The sequence below is a fragment of the Amphibalanus amphitrite genome, unplaced genomic scaffold (genome assembly GCF_019059575.1).
Source record: "Amphibalanus amphitrite isolate SeventyFive unplaced genomic scaffold, NRLGWU_Aamphi_draft 000230F_arrow, whole genome shotgun sequence".
Taxonomy (NCBI): Eukaryota; Metazoa; Arthropoda; class Thecostraca; order Balanomorpha; family Balanidae; genus Amphibalanus; species Amphibalanus amphitrite.
The window spans coordinates 72,663-91,516 of NW_024881725.1; the positions used below are offsets into that span (position 1 = coordinate 72,663).

At 47.3% G+C, this 18,854-nt stretch overlaps 1 protein-coding gene across 1 annotated transcript; it reads right to left on the reverse strand.

The window, feature by feature from the left end:
• Positions 1-1,822: 1,822 nt before the first annotated feature.
• Positions 1,823-17,914, reverse strand: LOC122385757. Its single transcript, XM_043374242.1, has 2 exons — positions 16,956-17,914; positions 1,823-3,359 (listed from the first exon to the last, which is right to left on the reverse strand). The coding sequence occupies exons 1-2, from the start codon at positions 17,124-17,126 to the stop codon at positions 3,114-3,116; spliced, it is 417 nt and encodes a 138-aa protein (XP_043230177.1). The 5' UTR covers positions 17,127-17,914; the 3' UTR covers positions 1,823-3,113.
• Between the last annotated feature and the right edge of the window lie 940 nt (positions 17,915-18,854).

The following is an 18,854-nucleotide window of genomic DNA, read 5'->3' on the forward strand; positions in this document are numbered from 1 at the left end:
CGGCGCGCAGCGCCGCCAAATTTTGGGTACCTTACCGGACATCAATTTGACACCTTCACACAAAATTTCAAGTCACAGGTCACCTCAGGTCAGGAGTTATTGAGGTCAAACTGAGGTCATGTTCGAGTAAAAATGAGCAAAAAACATGACATCTTGAAACGCTCACCAATTCTACAGTTCACAAGCAATTTTAAAGTTCTTTATGTGGTTGTGTAGAGAAAAGACGGCGCTACAAAACTGCTATCTCGGATTTTTGAAATTTTTGGATTTTGACCCCCAAAAATAAAAAAAATGATTTTTTTTTATAAAAACTCAAAAAATTTCCAATTTTTTTTTTCGAATTTCGAAAAAAAACCGGAATATATGTGATAGTCCCTGCGCTCTTCGATATACATACCAAATTTTAGATCGATACCTCGTTTTTTGGCCAAGTTATAGCGAAAAAAACTGTTAAAAATTGATGACGTCAAATTTTTGAACTCAATTTTTAGCAATTCTAGACCTCGTAGCGCAAAACGGAGACCACCATTGAACTCCCCGTGACGAGCTGCATCGAATCGATACCCATTTTATGCAAAAATATCAACTTTGAAATTTGACCTAATTTGACCTGACCTTGACCTGACCTTGACCTGACCTTGACCAAAACGTGACCTAAGCTGGCCCTAAAGTCTGTCTGACCCACATAATCGCATTTGTCATGTAAAATGGACCATAAAACATGTATCACACGACACTTTCATATTGTGACCCCCCAGTGACCTGACCTCTGTGACCTGACCTGGTATCAGTGACCTCAAATAGCAAAATATGTGTTTGAAGAACATTTCCCCATCGATGATTTTCAATGAAATGCATTTTACACGATTTTACAACGCATTTCTTGAAATGCCTGTAAACGGTGAAAATTCGACCTTTGACCTGACCTGTGACGTCATCGGTTTGACCGAGGTCAATGAAATTGGGTCACAAGGTAGTTCCCTGTTGGGGCTATCCAACACCGTTTACCGCTTGTCGCTATGTTGCGTGGTTCTCGAGATCTGAGGGGGGGGGCCAAAATGGCCCCCCCCCCCCATCAGACCGCGTTGCTCGGCAGACCCCATCTGGGCGCGGGTTAAGCTTGCCTGTCCACCACCCTTGTGGCGCAGTTGGCAAGTGCGTTCACGTTTGGCGTGGGAGGTCCTTGGATCAAAGCTGACCTCTGGCAGCGTTTTCCTCGGCCGGCTCCTACCCAGGAGATGGCAGTAACTGGGGAGTGTTCGCTCGGTCGTGGGGATTACCGCTGTGCCAGCCAGCGCCCCCGGCCGCAGGTACACGGGCCTGATCCGCCTTTAAACAGATCCTTCGGTCCGGTGACATGTCCCTAGGGCACGGCCTCGGTTCATGTCCCGGAGCAGCCCTCTGACCTGCCGGGCCCGAGAAATCGGGATAGCCCCAGCGTGCGCACCAGTGCGGTGCCACCTGGGGTGCGTGACAGGAAGCGTGCGGTCAAGGCTGTCCCGCGTAGCGGGTGCCGAAAACGATTCGTACCACTGCCGTGTATATAGTGTACTAACCCAGTATGAATGTGTGCTACTAACGACAAAAAGCCCGGGTCGGGCACCAAAAATATTTAAAAAAAAAAGCTTGCCTGTCCAATTGCCCTTTTCTGGTTGAGCGTAATTTTAGACATGCTCAAAGAGCCAAGAAAAGCAGCTTTTACCAGATGTTTGTGTCCATACTTCAGAGCATATAGATTGACTTTGCTTGTATTGAATTAGTTCCGCTCCTTAGCAATTCCAACACAAATAAATGATCGTAATAAGCGCAATAACACGGCAACTATTTGCGACAAATGTATTACGATAAATGCAACATGTTTACTTACTTGGGAGCACACCACACGACACGAAAACAAACTACTGTACACACGACACGCACCGAGATACAAAGCGGCTCACCGCCGGCCGCGCCGGCCAGAGCACAGTCGTCGTTAGTGGGGTCACGTGACCTCCTCCTTGTGGTCACAGCGTCCGAGTGCCTATACCTGCCCACCCGGCACCCTAGGCGGCTGCCGGGCGGCGCCCGTAGGCACGTGTACATAGAGAGAGCGGTACAGGTGGCTGACCGCCGGCCTCGGCCGACTGTCGCGGTCTCAGAGAGCCCGGCGCCGGTGTTATCTCGGTCGCTCTCTTCCAGCCTCCCTTCCGGTCGCACTCTGTCCGGAAGTTGAGTCACGTGATTTTACCAGCCCAATGTTGGCGGGGGATGCGGCCCTGGTGCACATTTGTTTGCACAAGGACTTTGAATTTGATTCTCCCCTGTCATCTTTTTGAAACCAGTTCCTTGGTGTTTCCAACTTTGTGAATGGATGCTGTTTTATGTTGTGGATTATTGTCGATATCTGAAGTGGCATGTGCCAGTAGCCTCTTTTGCTCACTTCGAGCAATATAGTTTCTCCGGATCTTGCTTTCAGGGCTACCTTGCATCGCCTCTTTCGTCCAGAAGTGATAGGAAATAGGTATATGCTATTGCTGTGCAAACAATTCTTTCGTTCAGTGTGTTGCCAAGAGCCCTTTATGTGGATTGACTCATCGGCGACACATGGTTCCGTACCGAAACGTTCAATATTGCTGGTTCAGTTTCTTCGATTCTATTTAATGCCAGTGCTTTCCGTATAACAGTTTGAATGCAGTGGTGGCATTGTTTGAGGTGTCGGTTTTAATGTGAGATGCAAAATAGAAAACAAAGCTTTGTGGTTAGTGGAATTCCTTTTTTGAAAAAAAACTACCGAATATTGAAACAAAGCTATAACAAACATCATGGATTGTCCAAATCTATGGTGGGCGATGCACAAGAAACACAATGCATTCGAATCTAATTGGCAACGTTCACAATGCTGAATTCTTATTTCCTCCTGAACTGCATTTTATCTTCTGGAAATCGCTTTCACCGTTAATTGTCACGAATATTTATTGTCACAGTCGTCGGACTCGGCAGGAGCAGCCAATTGCCCGATGTTCTGTTCTTCAGGACGCTCCTATCTCTTCACCCAGGTCGTATGGCAATTCGCCAGCACCGCGTGGCCACCGGCCACCGGTACCTTCGTCATCGTCCCGCGTCCGACCGTCGTGTTATTTCCGCCTCCGGAAACAGGCGATCGGGTTGAAGTAGCACTGGTGGTAGCGGATCTGCCGCTTGCTCAGCGCCGCCGGCGGCCGCGCCATGGGCAGCAGCTCCAGCAGCTCGGCGGCCGAGCTGCGCGGAAGGCCGTTCAGCCGCAGCTCCGCCTCTGGTTGCTGAGGCCGCGCTGCCAGCCCCGACGGCTGACTCCGGTCGTGGAGATCGGAGACATACTGAGTTAGCCAGTCCGGAGCGACCTGCCGGCAGACGGAACACACACACTGATTAGTGGGGAAGAAATGAGAGATAGTTGGGGATAACATTTCGGTACACGACAGATGATAAGAGAAAGAGAAAGAGAGAGAGAGAGAGAGAGAGAGAGAGAGAGAGAGAGAGAGAGAGAGAGAGAGAGAGAGAGAGAGAGAGAGACAGAGAGACAGAGAGACAGAGAGACAGAGAGACAGAGAGACAGAGAGACAGAGAGAGAGAGAGAGAGAGAGAGAGAGAGAGAGAGAGAGAGAGAGAGAGAGAGAGAGAGAGAGAGAGAGAGAGAGAGAGAGAGAGAGAGAGAGAGAGAGAGAGAGAGAGGGGGAGGGAGGGCCTAGGCCACCACATAGTACCCTGGTTGAAACAGATCGGATTTAATCTGGCCCTGCACCCTCTGTGTCGAGTCATGGAGGATGCTCAGAACAAGCTCAGAAGCCTCAGATGACGGTCCTCCACTCCGATCATTGTGATGATTCCCGTGCAGTGATGCCATTGCCGCTTCCATTCAGCCATGCTATCAATGGGGTTCAAGTACGATTGGTGCCGCTTGACCTGTATTGGCGTGACCGGATACACTCACGTTGGTGGGCTGCTGGGCCAGGCTTTAAGTGAACGTGGGACGTTTAAATTTGGAATATTGTTTTCATGAGGAACACAAATTTATACAGAGGAGGGTATTTGTTTTTATTTTCAGTTGGACGATTCACAACATTTGGATTATCCTACTAAGACACGATATCCTCGTGCGTTCAAACGATGCCCTGTGACGAAGCTGGGCAGCATCGTCTGTGCTCGCACTGGGTTACACTAATATTGGCGCAGCGCCCGTCCGCTGCATCTATTACCGCCCCAGGCCTCAGGATGCCGGCTGTTGCTCGCCGCCCCTCATATGACACCGGTGCGGCGCGGTGACATCTGTGACGCGGCACGGCGGCGTATGTGACGCGCTAAACGGGTGGAAAATGAGCCACTTTTGCCGCATTTCCTTGTCACTGCGCAGCTTTTACCTTACGTATCGAAACCTGCGATGCATTTTCTGACCGATCGGATTTGATAGCTTCAGTAGACAAACACTCAGCATAAGTAGGTGATTGAGCGCCTGTGCTGAAATGGCTGAGGCATTACGTTCTTTTTGTATATCAATGCTCTCTTGTAGCTATGCCGGATGTCGATCGATCGACAGTTGCGTTGACCTTATCAGATAGTGTGACGTAATCCGAGCAAATCGTTGTGCACATCGCTCTTTTTTTTAAATCATTCAATGAATGGTCTCTTTCAGAGATAAAGAACTCCTTGCTATTGAGCTGATAAACCTCTCCCGATATGAACTTGGTCATGAAAATAGATGGACTATTCCAGTCCTTACCCATATGAGTTCCTATCTGTGGCACTGCACAATGCACTTTGTAAATTGAGCTATGTTTTAGGCAGTCCATAAAATAGAAATGAAATTTATGGACAACCTGATGTAACTACGTCAATGTTATGGAGGCATGATCTAGGTGTCTTATTTTTCCTGAAGTTGGGTGAGATTCGTTAAATTAGAGCTGCTCATCTGCCGATGCATGAGTGACCATTTTGAGGGTAATATGTATCCAATCTAGTACACATTCTGGGTTGTTTCAATATAAGACCAATGCTCATCCCTTCCTGAACTGTAAAAAGTACAGATCTCAGTTGCTCCCACGCGATACTCAAAGTCGTTATTAGAGACTCAGCCAGCACAAATCTTAATCACTGAGGTCAAACTGCCCACAGAGCCTGGTAACCACTCGCAATAAACCCACATTCAGCCGAATAAATCATCCGAACCATGAGTGGGTGGTAGCTTCTTTGCACAAACTAAAACCATTCGCTCCCACATTTGCTGTTGTGTTGTATTCAGCCCGACAGGGGGCGGATACAAGACAAGACCGAGTCTGCCCACTTCTGAACCGCAGTGCGGTCAGTTCAGCCCCCGCGTGTCCGGTGGCTGGGTGTCCTCTCCCGCAGCCGTTGTACCAAACACCTCCGTGCGCCGAGCGCTGGATATGTCCCAGTGAGTGCCGACGGACCCGCTAATGCCCGCCTCGCCCGTTATGGCAGCCGCACAGAGTTAATGGCTTCCTCAGACGTGCGGCGAAACCCCGGCCATTCAGCCGTCAGTGCTACTTAGCTGATGACCGTTAAAGACGCCGAGATGGCATGCACACACCACTTACACCGTACCTAACTGAGGGCTCAAGGTGATAAAGGTACACTGGAATATTATGTAGACATAGGTTTACATGACAGACGTAAGTTTATCTTATGGTGGCTAAGCAGCTAAGTTGTACTAACAACATGTGCATGTGACCAGTGACTAGGCACATAAACGGCGAATATGTACATATACGAATGTCACCGTGGAAAGCAATTAGCATGCTCGTAGTTTTCATTCACTTGGTAAGAAAAAGATAAACACTTAATGAACAGAAATATAACCGCCCAATGATGCTTCTTCGATGCATCAGCAATATTGTTTGGAGAGCCGCTGATGTGAAATTGATATAACATAGGTAAACAGACGATGGATACCACGCTTTAGTTGTCAGACGGAACTGCGCCGTGGGGCTGCATATCTATATTCAGAGGGGCAGTTGTCGATCGCCAGCAGGCAGCAGAACCCAATACGGTGTCACCGATTGCCGTGATCCTCCGGTTAAAGGGACCCTCCCACCTTAACATTAGATTTGAGTTGAGATAGCCAAAATGGGGTCCCTGGCTCACAATTACCGGTTTCGGCACTCACAACATCGAGAAATGCCTTAAATCGGAAATATTGAATTTCAAAATTGCAGCATTTTGATTCAGAGGGGCTAATGCTTAGGAATACCCCTCTGAATGTGTGACGTCAGCGCAGATATCTAACGATTTTTAAATGTTTGACTAAAACGTTTTGTAGCACGCGGTGGTATATGCTATTTGCGCGCAGCATCTGCCGCAAACGCCGCACTTCTAAAATAAAGTCGCTAGAAACAGCGGAGATCCCAAAAAAGTAAACAAAAGTAAAAGTCTAATATCTTGAAAACCGGTGAATATTTTTCGGTGAAATTTGGTGAATATTCGTTTTTGCTCTTTCTGAACCGAGCGACATCACTTTCATGCCAATTCATTAACTTTTTTGAAGGTGGGAGGGTCCCTTTAATCTGTCTGAATACACGCCCGATAGGCGGCAAGGTGAAGCTAGAACGTGGTTACTAAGGCTAAACTAGCCCGTGCCTCGGAATAATATATGCAGTACCTACGAACTGAAGAGACCAAACTAAACTTTGTTTTATTACCAACCTCAAATATTAACGATTTCCAAGAAATACGCGGCCAGTGAACTGAAGCACAGTGGATTAGGAGGATGCTATTACATTCGTCCATTCAATACTCGACATTGCAAACATCCATCATCGCCCGGAGTGCTCTAGCCGATCTCGGACTAGGGGTGCCCTGACCGACCCCGCACGATGTCCTGACCGACCCTGGGGTGCCCTGACCCGCCGCGGGGCCGCTGTGGGCCCAGAGAAGTCACTCGGCACCTGGCGAGTGTGGCGCGGTGTGAGGCCGGGCCCGTGGTGAGCCCACGGGGGACTGATGGCCGGTGTGGTCGGCAGCAGCGTCCCGCTGGTAGCCCGGGAAGTTTAATGGTGGGGAGTGGGGAGTGGTAGGTCACTCGATGGATCTGAGCGCGATCTGTGACCACTACAGCCAACGGCAGAGGTGGTGGTATGAATGGAGGGCGAACGGTGGTATCGAACTGTCGGGTACTTCCCTCGAGTCGAAAGTAGCTTACAACTTGCATTTTGCAACTATCCTTATCTTCAAGTAACTTTAAAAGTTACCTAAAGTAACTTGAAGTTAAAAATGGGTATACAGTATACACGCCTTACAGCGCAAAAGTCTATCAAGGAGAATTGAAGTTGGCAAGCTTGTTACCGATAGCTCATATAACATAAAGTTCGCTCGAAGTAACAGTTCTGTTTATAATCAAGGTAGAAGCCTGCGTATATGTCAAACTTTTATTGAGGAAGGAACTACGAGCCATCTAACTGATTACGTACTTTCTCTGTGTAAATCAATCTACTTATGCTCTCGATTTGTGGGGGCATTCTAACAAATGTACCTGCCTCTGTTATAGGTAATGCATGTGGAATTTATAGATTTCGAAGAATACTGAAACCTCTCTAATCTTTAAATATATTTTCAGGTGGACCACAGGTAGTTATGACGAACACTGTAAGACTGCTCGATAACATCGTCTGTAGAGAAATCCAAGTAAGCGTACGTACACCAAAATACTCTAGCTGCATCAAATCGTCTTTGTTTGCAATTCCAGCGCCTACCACGTTTAACATCATGTGCAAGACATTTACCTCGACACAAACTACGAGAAAGCCAGGGTCGATATATCCTTTGACCTAATCTCAGCTCAGTAAAGAGAACTTTGGTTTTTACGAATTAATTAAGGACTGCTGGGCCTAAATAAAAACTGTTAAAGGGACCATCCCACATTCAAAGAAGTTAACCCGCGCACCGACTGCGCCACCTTCGCACCGACGGGGGGGGGGGGCGGATGACCGCCCCCCCTGAGATCTCGCGAACGAAGCAAGATAGCGACAAGCGGTAAACGGCATCGGATACGCACGGCCAAGATCTACAATTTTTACTAAGGTCATTTTCAGGTCAGGTCAAAGATGACGTCACAGGGGTCGAAAAAGTCAAAATGGCGGCGCTAGATATGGAGAGAGTTTTTCTCGAATAACTTTCGAATTAGTCAAGATAGGAACAAACTAAGGGCATCATCGTGATCTCGTGATCTCGTGATCGTGATCGTGATCGTGATCGTGATCATCGTGATCTCGTCAATCCGCATCGAATGATATATATGTTGACCTCGAAAGGTCAAGGTCAAAGGTTGACCTCAGGTCACGTGACCTCGAGGTCATCATGTATATCATTCGATGCGTCTTGACGAGCTGAACACAATGAGACCATCCACGCGTCTGTATCTTGTTCCTGTACGGAGTTATTGGCCAAAAACCTTTGGTGACCTTTGATGACGTCACATGACCTCACAGCTGCCCAACAGCAAAACAGACCTCAAGGTAGTGAAGGTTGATCGTATATGAAGTCATGTATGGTATATGGGGCCATTCCGACCCGTTTTAGTGGTAAAAACAGGGAGTTGATTTCCCCCCCCCCCATTGACTTATAATGGGGAGGTCGCGAAATTGACCTGACCTTAGGTCACCGATATCAAAATTCCGAGATATACAAATTGTAGCTACTAATGACCTAATAACATCCTGCGACTTTCAAAAGCCTCCGACATCTACTGTAGCTCTGGCACGGTGACAAAGTTGCAAAAAAGTGACTTGAGGCTGGGTCATTCAAAGTGACCTGGTGACCTGACCTTGAAAGGTAGGAGGTTCAAACTTGCACACCATGTGTAAAATTGATGAGGGAATAGTCATACCAAATTTCGCGGCGCTACGCGCCGCGGTTTTCCCGCTATTTGCGAAAAACCTCAGGGGGGTGGATATCCGCCCCCCCGTCGGTGCGCGGGTTAATGAATTGGCATAAAAGTGATGAACCATGGTTCAGAAAGAGCAAAAATAAATAGCTACCAAATTTCGCCGAATATTATTCATCGGTTTGTGAGTTATATTTTTATCTATGTTAATTTTGGGGCCTCCGCTGTCCCTATGACGTCTTTTTTTGAAGCAATAAAGTGGTATCTCAAAAAATGCGACGGATGTTGCGCGCAAGGCATTATATACCTTCACAGCAACAATTGTCTTCTACCAAGGGTTTAGTAAAAAATTTAGAAATCGCTAGATCTGCGCTGACGTAACAAAGTATAAGGGGACATTCAAATGCATTAGCCCCTTGGAATCCGATAACTGCAGACGTTGCAATTAAATATTTCCGAATTAAAACATTTCTCGATGTTGTGAGTGCTCAAACCGGTAATTGCCAGTCAGGAACCCCAAGTTGACTATCTTAACCCGCGCCCCAGTGGCGGTCTCAGCCAACTTCGCCCTAGTGGGGGGGGGGGGGGCATATGTTACCACCCACCTCTAACTCAAAAACTGAGAGGGCTAGAAAGACGCGGTAAAAAGCAGTCGATAGCTCTCAATGCGTACGTTTGAAAGTATTTCGGTCATTTTTCATCTTCGAGCAATATTGGGGTCACTGGAGGTCATCAAAGGTCAAAATTGGCCAAATGTCATTATATTTTTCAGAAAACATGCATTTATTTCAGGAATTATGATAGCTAGAAAAACGCATGGAAATGCAATCGATAGCTCTTAAACTCTTCTTTTGATAAAGTCTACATAAAAATTGACCTCAGGTCAACGGTTTAGCCTTCAGGGGGCAAAAACTCCAAAAATAGGTGTTTTAACGAAAAGTGTTTTTCGACAATAACTTTTAACTAGAAAAAGCCACGACATTTCTATTGCCAGAATCGTGTTCCTCTCGCCGAGACGCGTCGAATGAACTATAATTTGACCTTGAAAGGTCGACTTGAAAATTTGACCTCAGGTCAAGGTCATGACCTGACCGGAAAAGGTCATGTTGCATATAATTCGATGCGTCTCAACAAGACAAACACAATGAGGCCATCCTCAGCGTCCTATCTCTTTCCAATCGCGAGTTATTGGTAAAATCTGTTTTTAGCCTCAAATGACCTCGGATGACCTTTCTAGAGGCTATCAGCAAAAAAGGCACCATGGTCGTCACGGGTGGTCGAGATCATTGTGATTCTGAAATAGTTGGACTGTTCCTATGCGTACACACGGATCTAGAGGCATTTTCATTTTTCTCCATTGACTTATAATGGTAAGGTCACGCCACTGGCCTGACCTTAGGTCACGGATATAAAAATTCCGAGATATACAAATTATAGGCGCTCATACCATCATGCAATCCACCAAGTTTCAAACGTTTCTGACAAACACTGCAGGCTGGAGAGGATTGCAAACTTTTTCTTAGGCTTGGTCAGTTAACTTGACCTGGTGACCTGACCTGACATGACCTGGGGTAAAAAATTTCACACATTGTCCAAAATTGATGTACAAAAAGCTACCCCAAGCGGCGCGGCGCTACGCGCCGCGGTTTTTTATTCACACGCAAAAAACGTGACAGGGTGGTAACATATGCCCCCCCCCCTGGGGCGAAGGTTAACTTAAATCTAATGTGAGGATGGGATGGTCACTTTAACAGTACAAGTAGGGACAATTTAATAGAATAGTTTAGTGGGATTCGCAGTACATACAGCCAACGCCCAACGTAGTCCGCATCTCATACCAGCCTAATAATAGCGGTTTTCCCGACGGTCATCTGGTACACATTTGGTGCAACTTTGGTGCAGATTAGGTGCAGATTTGGTCAAATTGGGTTCAGTGTATCTCTTAGAAGCTATCAGCTAGGGTTGCACTAATTGCTTATATGCCTCGTTTGTCATATTATCAGAGAGTATCATCGATTAAAACACTGAAATAAATTCATAACTTAATGAAGATATTTGCTGTAAAAGAGATTAGGTGCAGATTTGGTCAAATTAGGTGCATTCGCCGGATAGCCCGTCGTGAAAACGGCTATTACCAATGTCTTTGGTCTTATGCAGGGGTCGGCAAATGGTGGGGCATGCCCCCTTTGGGGGTAATGGAGCCCTTTCGGTGGGGGTAATGAGGGATTCTGAGAAAACCTATCTTTTTAGAGTTAGTGGCTCCATTGATTACGGAGCGAGCGAAGCGAGCGGAGTCTTACGTAGAATAACGGAAATTTCTGAGTATGAGCGGCCGGCCGGCCGTGGTCACGCTTTTGGGAGGCTTATATATCAGCAACCACTTGACCGATTTACACGCGGTAATTTTTGTAGGGTAGCTTCATTCCTTCTACCAAGTATAGGACTATTCCTGATGCATGTGGGTGACCCCTTATGCACGTGCCACGTGCAAAACGAAGAGGTGTCCGTTTTGTAATTGTTGCAATATCTCGGTAACTACTTGGCCGATTGCGCTGAAAGTTGGCATGTAGGTAGGCACCCACTAGGCACTGCATATCCATGTGCCACAGTTGGGGTGCTGCTGCACGTGCGCACGTGCAGGGATCGTTTCCAGATCTCGAGAACGGCTCGACCGATTGCGCTCAAATTTGGTACACAGTTAGGGACCAGTTAGTAGGGTGCCGTGCACAAGTCAGTTGGGACCCATTTTGCACGTGCGCACGTGCAGGGTGCCGCTTCCAGATCTCGAGAACGGCTGGACCAATTGTGCCCAAATTTGGCACATCGCTAGAGACCGGTTAGTAGGGTGCCGTGCACAAGTCAGTTGGAGGTACCCCCTCGCAATTTCGCACGTGCAAGGCCCACCCTCTCGCTCGCTCCGTTAATCGCCCCAAAAGGCGTTATACTGGTGGAACCATCGTGACTGTTGCATCCCAGGGCTCAAAGATTAGCCCAGGTCAAAGGCATAGCACACATTGATTAGATACCAATTTTCACGTAGCTGCTCGCCTCACCATCTCACCGCAGTTCCGTACAGTCGTACAAAAGCAGCTGCAATTTTTAACCGTCGCCCGTCTGTTGGCGTTTCCACAGCCGCTAACGTAAGGGGGAGGAGCCGATCGGACCCCCGCGGCCTCTCGGACTCTGAGATGGAGCTGTGCATAAAAAACGAGCGTATTACCCGTGACTATAGGAAGCCGCTGCTGCCCATTTTTAAGGTCCTTGGTCATTTCGTCTCATTCAGGAGGTCAAAGACAAGTGTCGAGAAAATCGGGACCCGCTATAACTTCTTGAAATGAGATTTTATGGCTCAAGATGACCTCCAGAAAAGGCTCATAGCCAATGATCATTATGGGTCCAGAGGCCAGTTTTACCGACAGAAAAATAGCTTCCTGCCGGAATTGTTCGCCTTAAGACCGCTTCACATACGGAGCGTAAACGGTAAAGCCCTATCCACTTACGTGCTCATCGCGCTTACGCTCCGAATGTGAATTGTGAAGCCAATGATTACGTAAACGTAAACGTAAACGGTAAAACCCTATCCACTTACATGCTCATCGCGCTTACATCGCGCATCGCGTATGTGAAGCGGTTTTTAGGAAAAAAAAAACTCCGGCAGGCGGCTATTTTTCTGTTGGTAAAACTGGCCTCAGGAATTCCCGGGCAGGTTAAGAAAAAATGATTGGCTCGAGGGTACAATTTGGTCGTGATCCAACGGCTTTTACGTGAGCTTTTAACGAAAAACCACCCGCCGCCCCTATATGTACGAGGGTTAAATGGGATATACTAAATGCTTTATGGAGGAAGTGTCATGTTTTAAATTTGATGCATTGGAAATGCAGAAATACCCAAAGAGTTCCAGAAAGGTATGGAATTTCAGTAAACTTGGTTGTGACAGCAATGGGGTCTGGTATGTGGGGGTAATGGCCCTGCCTGGCGCCTATTAAGGGGGCACAACCCCGAGTGACCTGCCGACCACTGGTCTTATGGTACCATCAAAGGTCATTAATATCCATTCGTTAAGGTCTGATAACACGAGGTCACGACAAACAAACAGATTCAAGGTGCTTGTACCTATCTTCAATGGGGCGCATTCATCACACACACAATCATGGCCATAAGGTCGTGACTCGTGAACATTTATGAAAAATAAATCACAACCTCTTGCAATGGTTGTATCATTGGGCTAGTGATAAATGAGACAACAGCATTACTTTTAAATCGGCAGCGCTGCTGTATTTCGCTGAGACTTCTGACCGAAATCGCATGTAATAAAGTTTGACCATGGACCTCTACCTGCAACATATGGTGCTCCGGATCTGATGTAAAATATAAAAAAACTGACCCATGTGTGATTGATGAAATGAAATTGATTGTCTCTCTAGATATGCCGCCCTTCGAGCTTCCGATTCACAAGCTATGGTGACATTTGTCAGAAAATTTCAATGTCAGGAATATTGAAGGGAAATATTTCACCCTTCCTGAAATATAATGACACTAAATGTTTCATAAACCTCTCACATGAAACGTGGAGAGTCAAATGTGCAGCGGTTTTAAACTGAACTCCTTCAGATATTTACCCGGGCTAGTCACCGACCGTGCTGGGAGCTCTAAGATTAATTTGATTGCGATTAATCATGCCTTTTCGTTACAACGGACAAAACAAACATTCACAAACATCAGAAATATTAAAGAAATCGAGGGTGTCCAGCGATAGAACTCTGTTCACAGAGTTAGGAAAGAATCGTATTGGTCACTCGTTGTGTGCGTCACTTCTTATACATATGCTCGGACAAACAGGAAAGAAACGGAAGACCCATATCATAAAGCACAGATTGCAAAGCGATAACTCATGTCCTTCAGCAGTTCTCGTGGATATATGTTACTCTTATGAGATACTATCCGTGACGTAACGACTTTTAATCTCTAATGGTTTCTTATTTTCGTAGCCGTTGCTGCACCTATGCGTGACGGTGGGAAGTATTCGTGAGATCTGCACAGCATTATCTAGACACGCTGGCTGGCCTGATCATGCACTGCGCATTAGGCAGCATTTCAGCTCCACTGGTATCACAATCAGGAGCTCAGAAAATGCAAAAATCTTTTGACAAGCTTGAATAAACTTCCTTTCTGTTCCATAACACCGTTCTATGTACTTTCACTGTTCCTTCTGTGGTGATTTGCCCGCAACACTTTATCGCAATATTACACACAAAGCTGCCGCCCTGCTTTGCGACGAGTGAAAGACCGTCTCCAGAGTAGTGTTAACCCTCGCCCATGTAGGGGGGGGGGGTTGGTGCAACCCCCTGAGGTTTTTCTTAGCTACACGCCGAACCGTTTCAGATAGCCTGCTCAAATTTTCAGTACCCTTTGGGGCATCCTTTGCGCAACTTTTGGTAAAAAAAAATTGTCAAGGTCATGTCAGGTCACGGAGTTATGACGTCATAAAGGGAACAGCCTCCGGCCACATTTACGCTATATTGGAGATTGCTTCACATTGGTATAAATGCCGACTGACCTGACGCACTGATGGATTGTTTTAGAATCACAACTGGCTGATTTGACATTGACACAATGTCCGTTGACATTTTGAAGGTCACTAAAGGTCAAGGTAAGGTCAGTGACCTCGGTTGACCTCTAATGACTTCTTGCACTTGTATGCCTTTTCGGGGTATTTTGATGCCCTGAATTCGAATTTGATATCCATTTCAGGCATCGTCGGTTGTTTCTTGTTGTTTATTTTGGGTCAGGGTCAGGTCAGTGACGTCACACGCCTGACGTGACCCAATGCACAAATGACCTTGCAGACTTCCGATGCTCCCAACGCATCATTTTTAGAGTTATGACATCGAAATACACACCAAACGATAGAGAATTGATCAAGGATCACGATAGTGAAGGTTTCAAGTCGATATCTCTTACCGTTTTGCCGCAATCGGCGCGGAAATCTGAAAAAGTTAGATGTTTCGAAAATTTGACCTTTGACCGGTCATAAGTAGGTCAAATATTGACCTAGGACCAAAAAATATACCACCAATCGCGAGATCTCGTTGAGAGCAATCCGTTGGTCTTTTCCGCTAAGCTCTACGACGCTTCGTTTTCAAACGCCAGGGGGGGTCGCACCAACCCCCCCCCCCCCTGCATGGGCGAAGGTGGCAAAACACCGTTTACGGGCGAGGGTTAATACATCAATAACACCCTTACATGTCTACATACTGAAGATCCAGTTCTGAACACACCGTTCTGGGCATGTTACGAACGAGGCCCAATTGTCACTAAATCTCTGGTAGCTTCAGTTGCCCCGGTCGCAACTAACGACCAATAAAAGACTGTAAATTTGGCTCCTCACGTATTCTTATTGAACCAAACAAAACAGGCAACATACAGCCAAACTGTGCAATGCGACGACAGGTATGTAATGTGAATGATCGGCAGAAGGCCGACCCTACCCGTGAAAATACCTCCCTTGAAAACGGTTAAGCCGTGGTTTATAAGTGACACCTCCGCAGAGGACTGTCCATGGACCAATATGACTCAGAGTATATTGACCATGGGCAGTGGCCGGAACCAGGCACCAAGAGGTCTGGTTAAGAGGTTGGACTACAGTCCCGCCTCTCCCATTTGGACCGCCCAATGCATTTCGGTCAGAAGCTTTCGACAAGACGAGAGTCCCATCTGACAGCCGCCAACGAAACTACATTGAACAAGCCGCGAAGGGCGCTACTAGCGGGCCAGAAGTCCCGCACCAGCAGCCCAACTCAGCGGTCCACCCGGCCCCGACCGACTCTCGACCAAGAGTGACATGCCGCTGCGGCCCCCGACCCCACATCGCGTACGGTCAGGTCACGTGCTCTCCGACCAATGAGCCCACCGCGCGGGCGCCCGCCGGGTAGGCTGTGCCGCCCGCCGCTCGCTGCATCGGCGGCGGCCAGCCGTACCACCCGGCTACCGTAACACAATCTTAACAGGGCATAGATGTTTGTTGCCAGCAGAGCTCGCCAGTTCGTACCTACTGCTTTCCTAAGGCCTTGGTGTTGGGGACGGCTCCTTTGAATAGGAAGGACCTCTGATGGCCTTAACTACGTTTCTAAAGTCATTTTATGTTGATCTTCAACAAGCTAGGCTGCCCCACGATGGACCTCGCATGCGGGTTGCGAGTCTGCGGGTTTAGGGTTTGCGGGTATCATATTTATTCATGGAGTGAGAACATGAACTCTTATGCTCACTCCATGAAGGCTGTGACGCCGATATACCTATAGAAAATTACTTATTGTCTCAATAACAGCACAACGAACCTAACGCCGACACCAACAAAACAGGCCTCAAAACTCGCAGCCCTCGCAGGATGCGTGCCATTAGATAGGCAGTATTCACTCGTCCTCCCTTTTGATGCGAGCAGGAGTCTTTGGCAAATGTCAGCTCTACATAATTAACAGCTTCACCAGTTAACGATTGTCCAATAAACGCAAATCTTTTAGAATTATCGGAATAAATCTTGAGCGAAAGGCAGGCGTCTGGCTCTGGACCCTCTAAATTTTCATTTCCTGCTGCTGAATCTATGAAACAATTAGGAACTTACTATTGGTGTAAGATATGTATACTTATGCGTTTAAATATGTTGCTTTTTACAAAGATGTTTTTCTGTTGAATAGATAAATAGGTACAAGAGCTATTTTAAACAAGAATAATTTTGAAGTGCAATATGACGTTTCAAGCGTTTTCAGACACGGTCTTACATCAAAACCGATTGTCAGCTTGTCTTCGAAAAGCAAAACATGGTCCCACATGCTCTGCCCACACTTCTCAGCACTCACTCCTGACGCCATCATCACCCAACACCACTGCATCCTACGCATTTAAGTGATCCTCACTACTATTTTTACGCTGCCATGTAGGTCCCTTATCACCATCCCTTGAATTGATGAGTTTCTTACCACCATTGCTGGACTTGAGCGTCGATTCCTCACCAGTATTTCCTGGTTAGTCTGGCGGACCCTCACCACGGTTCCTGGCCTGCTGACGGTCCTCCCCCGATCACCTGAGCTACCGCAGCCCCTCTGCTCACCTGGGGTGCTGGTCGGGGCACGGGCAGCAGCGCGGCCGGCTGGCCGCCCTCCAGCCAGCTCCGTTCGGCCAGCGGGCCAGCGGAGGCCAGCGGTCGCTGGTGTAGCGCCAGCAGCGCCGCCAGGCCGACCAGCAGGCGGGCGCACGCGGACCGGGCCGGTGGCGGCGCCATCGGGACTGCAGAGCGGACGGCGCCGGACGACTGGGCACGCCGAGAGTGCTCGGAGGCCTTTTCTAATGTGTCGCCCACTCGGCGGCGCGCGGCGCTGTGCGTGAGAGACGCTCCCGGGGTCGGTGGGTGACCTGGCGTGGGTGATGGAACAGCGGTGATGGGATGTTGTCTTGGTCATAGTGACAAATGTAGGAGGGCAGACGGTTTGTGACAAATGTGACTGACATTGACTAGACATGTGGAACCTGCTGTGGGCGCCGAGAGATATGGGATGATAGCGGCAACTAAACATTGACATCAACGTGGTTGTATAATGTGAAGTGCGGGTATAGCACGGATCCAGCATATTCCTCGGTACTTTTTGATTTCTTTGGTCTGTATCGAAAGTTTAAATCTCTGCTTTCATAAGCATGCGTTACAGATGTAACGGGAGCTTGCAAATGGTCCACGATCCTTGCCATTGAAGGCATGGATATAAACAAACGAATATCGGTCAATGTTTGGCCATCCTGTCCCTTCTATCCCGAATCCAACTGTTCTTGACGTAACTGCACGTGACCGTCAAGACACGTGATACGCGCTCGACCAGGGTTGTTAAACTCAAAATCGTCCAGCTCACATAAGTTGCACAATGACTAAAGCGCCAACATCTTTGACACCCGCCGGCAGATGAGTGTTTATGTGTCACGATTGAGGTGTTCGCATGCATGTGCGCACGTGCAACTCTAAGGTGTCCGGATAGGTGGGTGGCCCGTACACATTACTAGGGGTAAACTTTGCACCTCCCCCTGCTATAGCCTTGTGCTAGCGGGGATGCAAAAATAAAAAAGGTAATCTTTGCACGTGCAAACGTGTGGAGCCTTCCTACCCACATTGTTTTTGAGTCAGATACTATGCCAAATAAGACCACATCTGAGCATGTGGATTTATCCACATGCCCTCCAGTGTTAGCGGTATGTGAAATTAGCAAATACTTTGAAAATTCACATTGTAAAGTAGCTAGGAATAAACAGGTGAATGCACGATTGGATGTGTTTTTGATAATTGAATTTCACCGGGCGAATGGCCTTGTACGCTCAAGATAAAATTAAGTACTATTTAGCACTACACATAGGAATAAGACACCTAAGGGGTCGCAATAATGGACGATTACAGAAACAAGTAAAACAAAAGTAATGATTTGCGAGTTTCGCACACATCAATCACATTTCGGAGGAATAATGACAGGTCGATTGCCGAGGACGGTTACGCGTGGGTTACGGTAATTTAATTTAACACAAAATCCTGTTATCTCCATGGAAGCACTGCGAACAGCAAACACAGACAGGTGTCCAATGCTGCCCAAATACCGGTAAATAGGTATAGTCATGATCATTACAAGAATATAAAAATTTATCGAGATGAGTCTATGTAGTAATAAAATGTAGGAAGTTTCACGAATGCTGGGAGATAGGTATCATATTTCGCTAGCTGCGAGTGATGTAGCCAGATATAACCTGCACCTTCTCTCCTTCCCTTTACCGTCTCCACTCTAAGCTCTCTCTGGAACGATGTTGACTCACTTCGGCTGTGTAAACCCTCATAAATCTATCATTGAAGGTTGTTCTTACTGCATAAATGAACATTGTGTAGCTCTATATTGAAATAAGAGCAGCTAAAAATGGCAAGTCTTTGGCATCAGTACATTCACATTTTGACGAGTAGCTTCTTTGCTTGCGTTACTTAAGC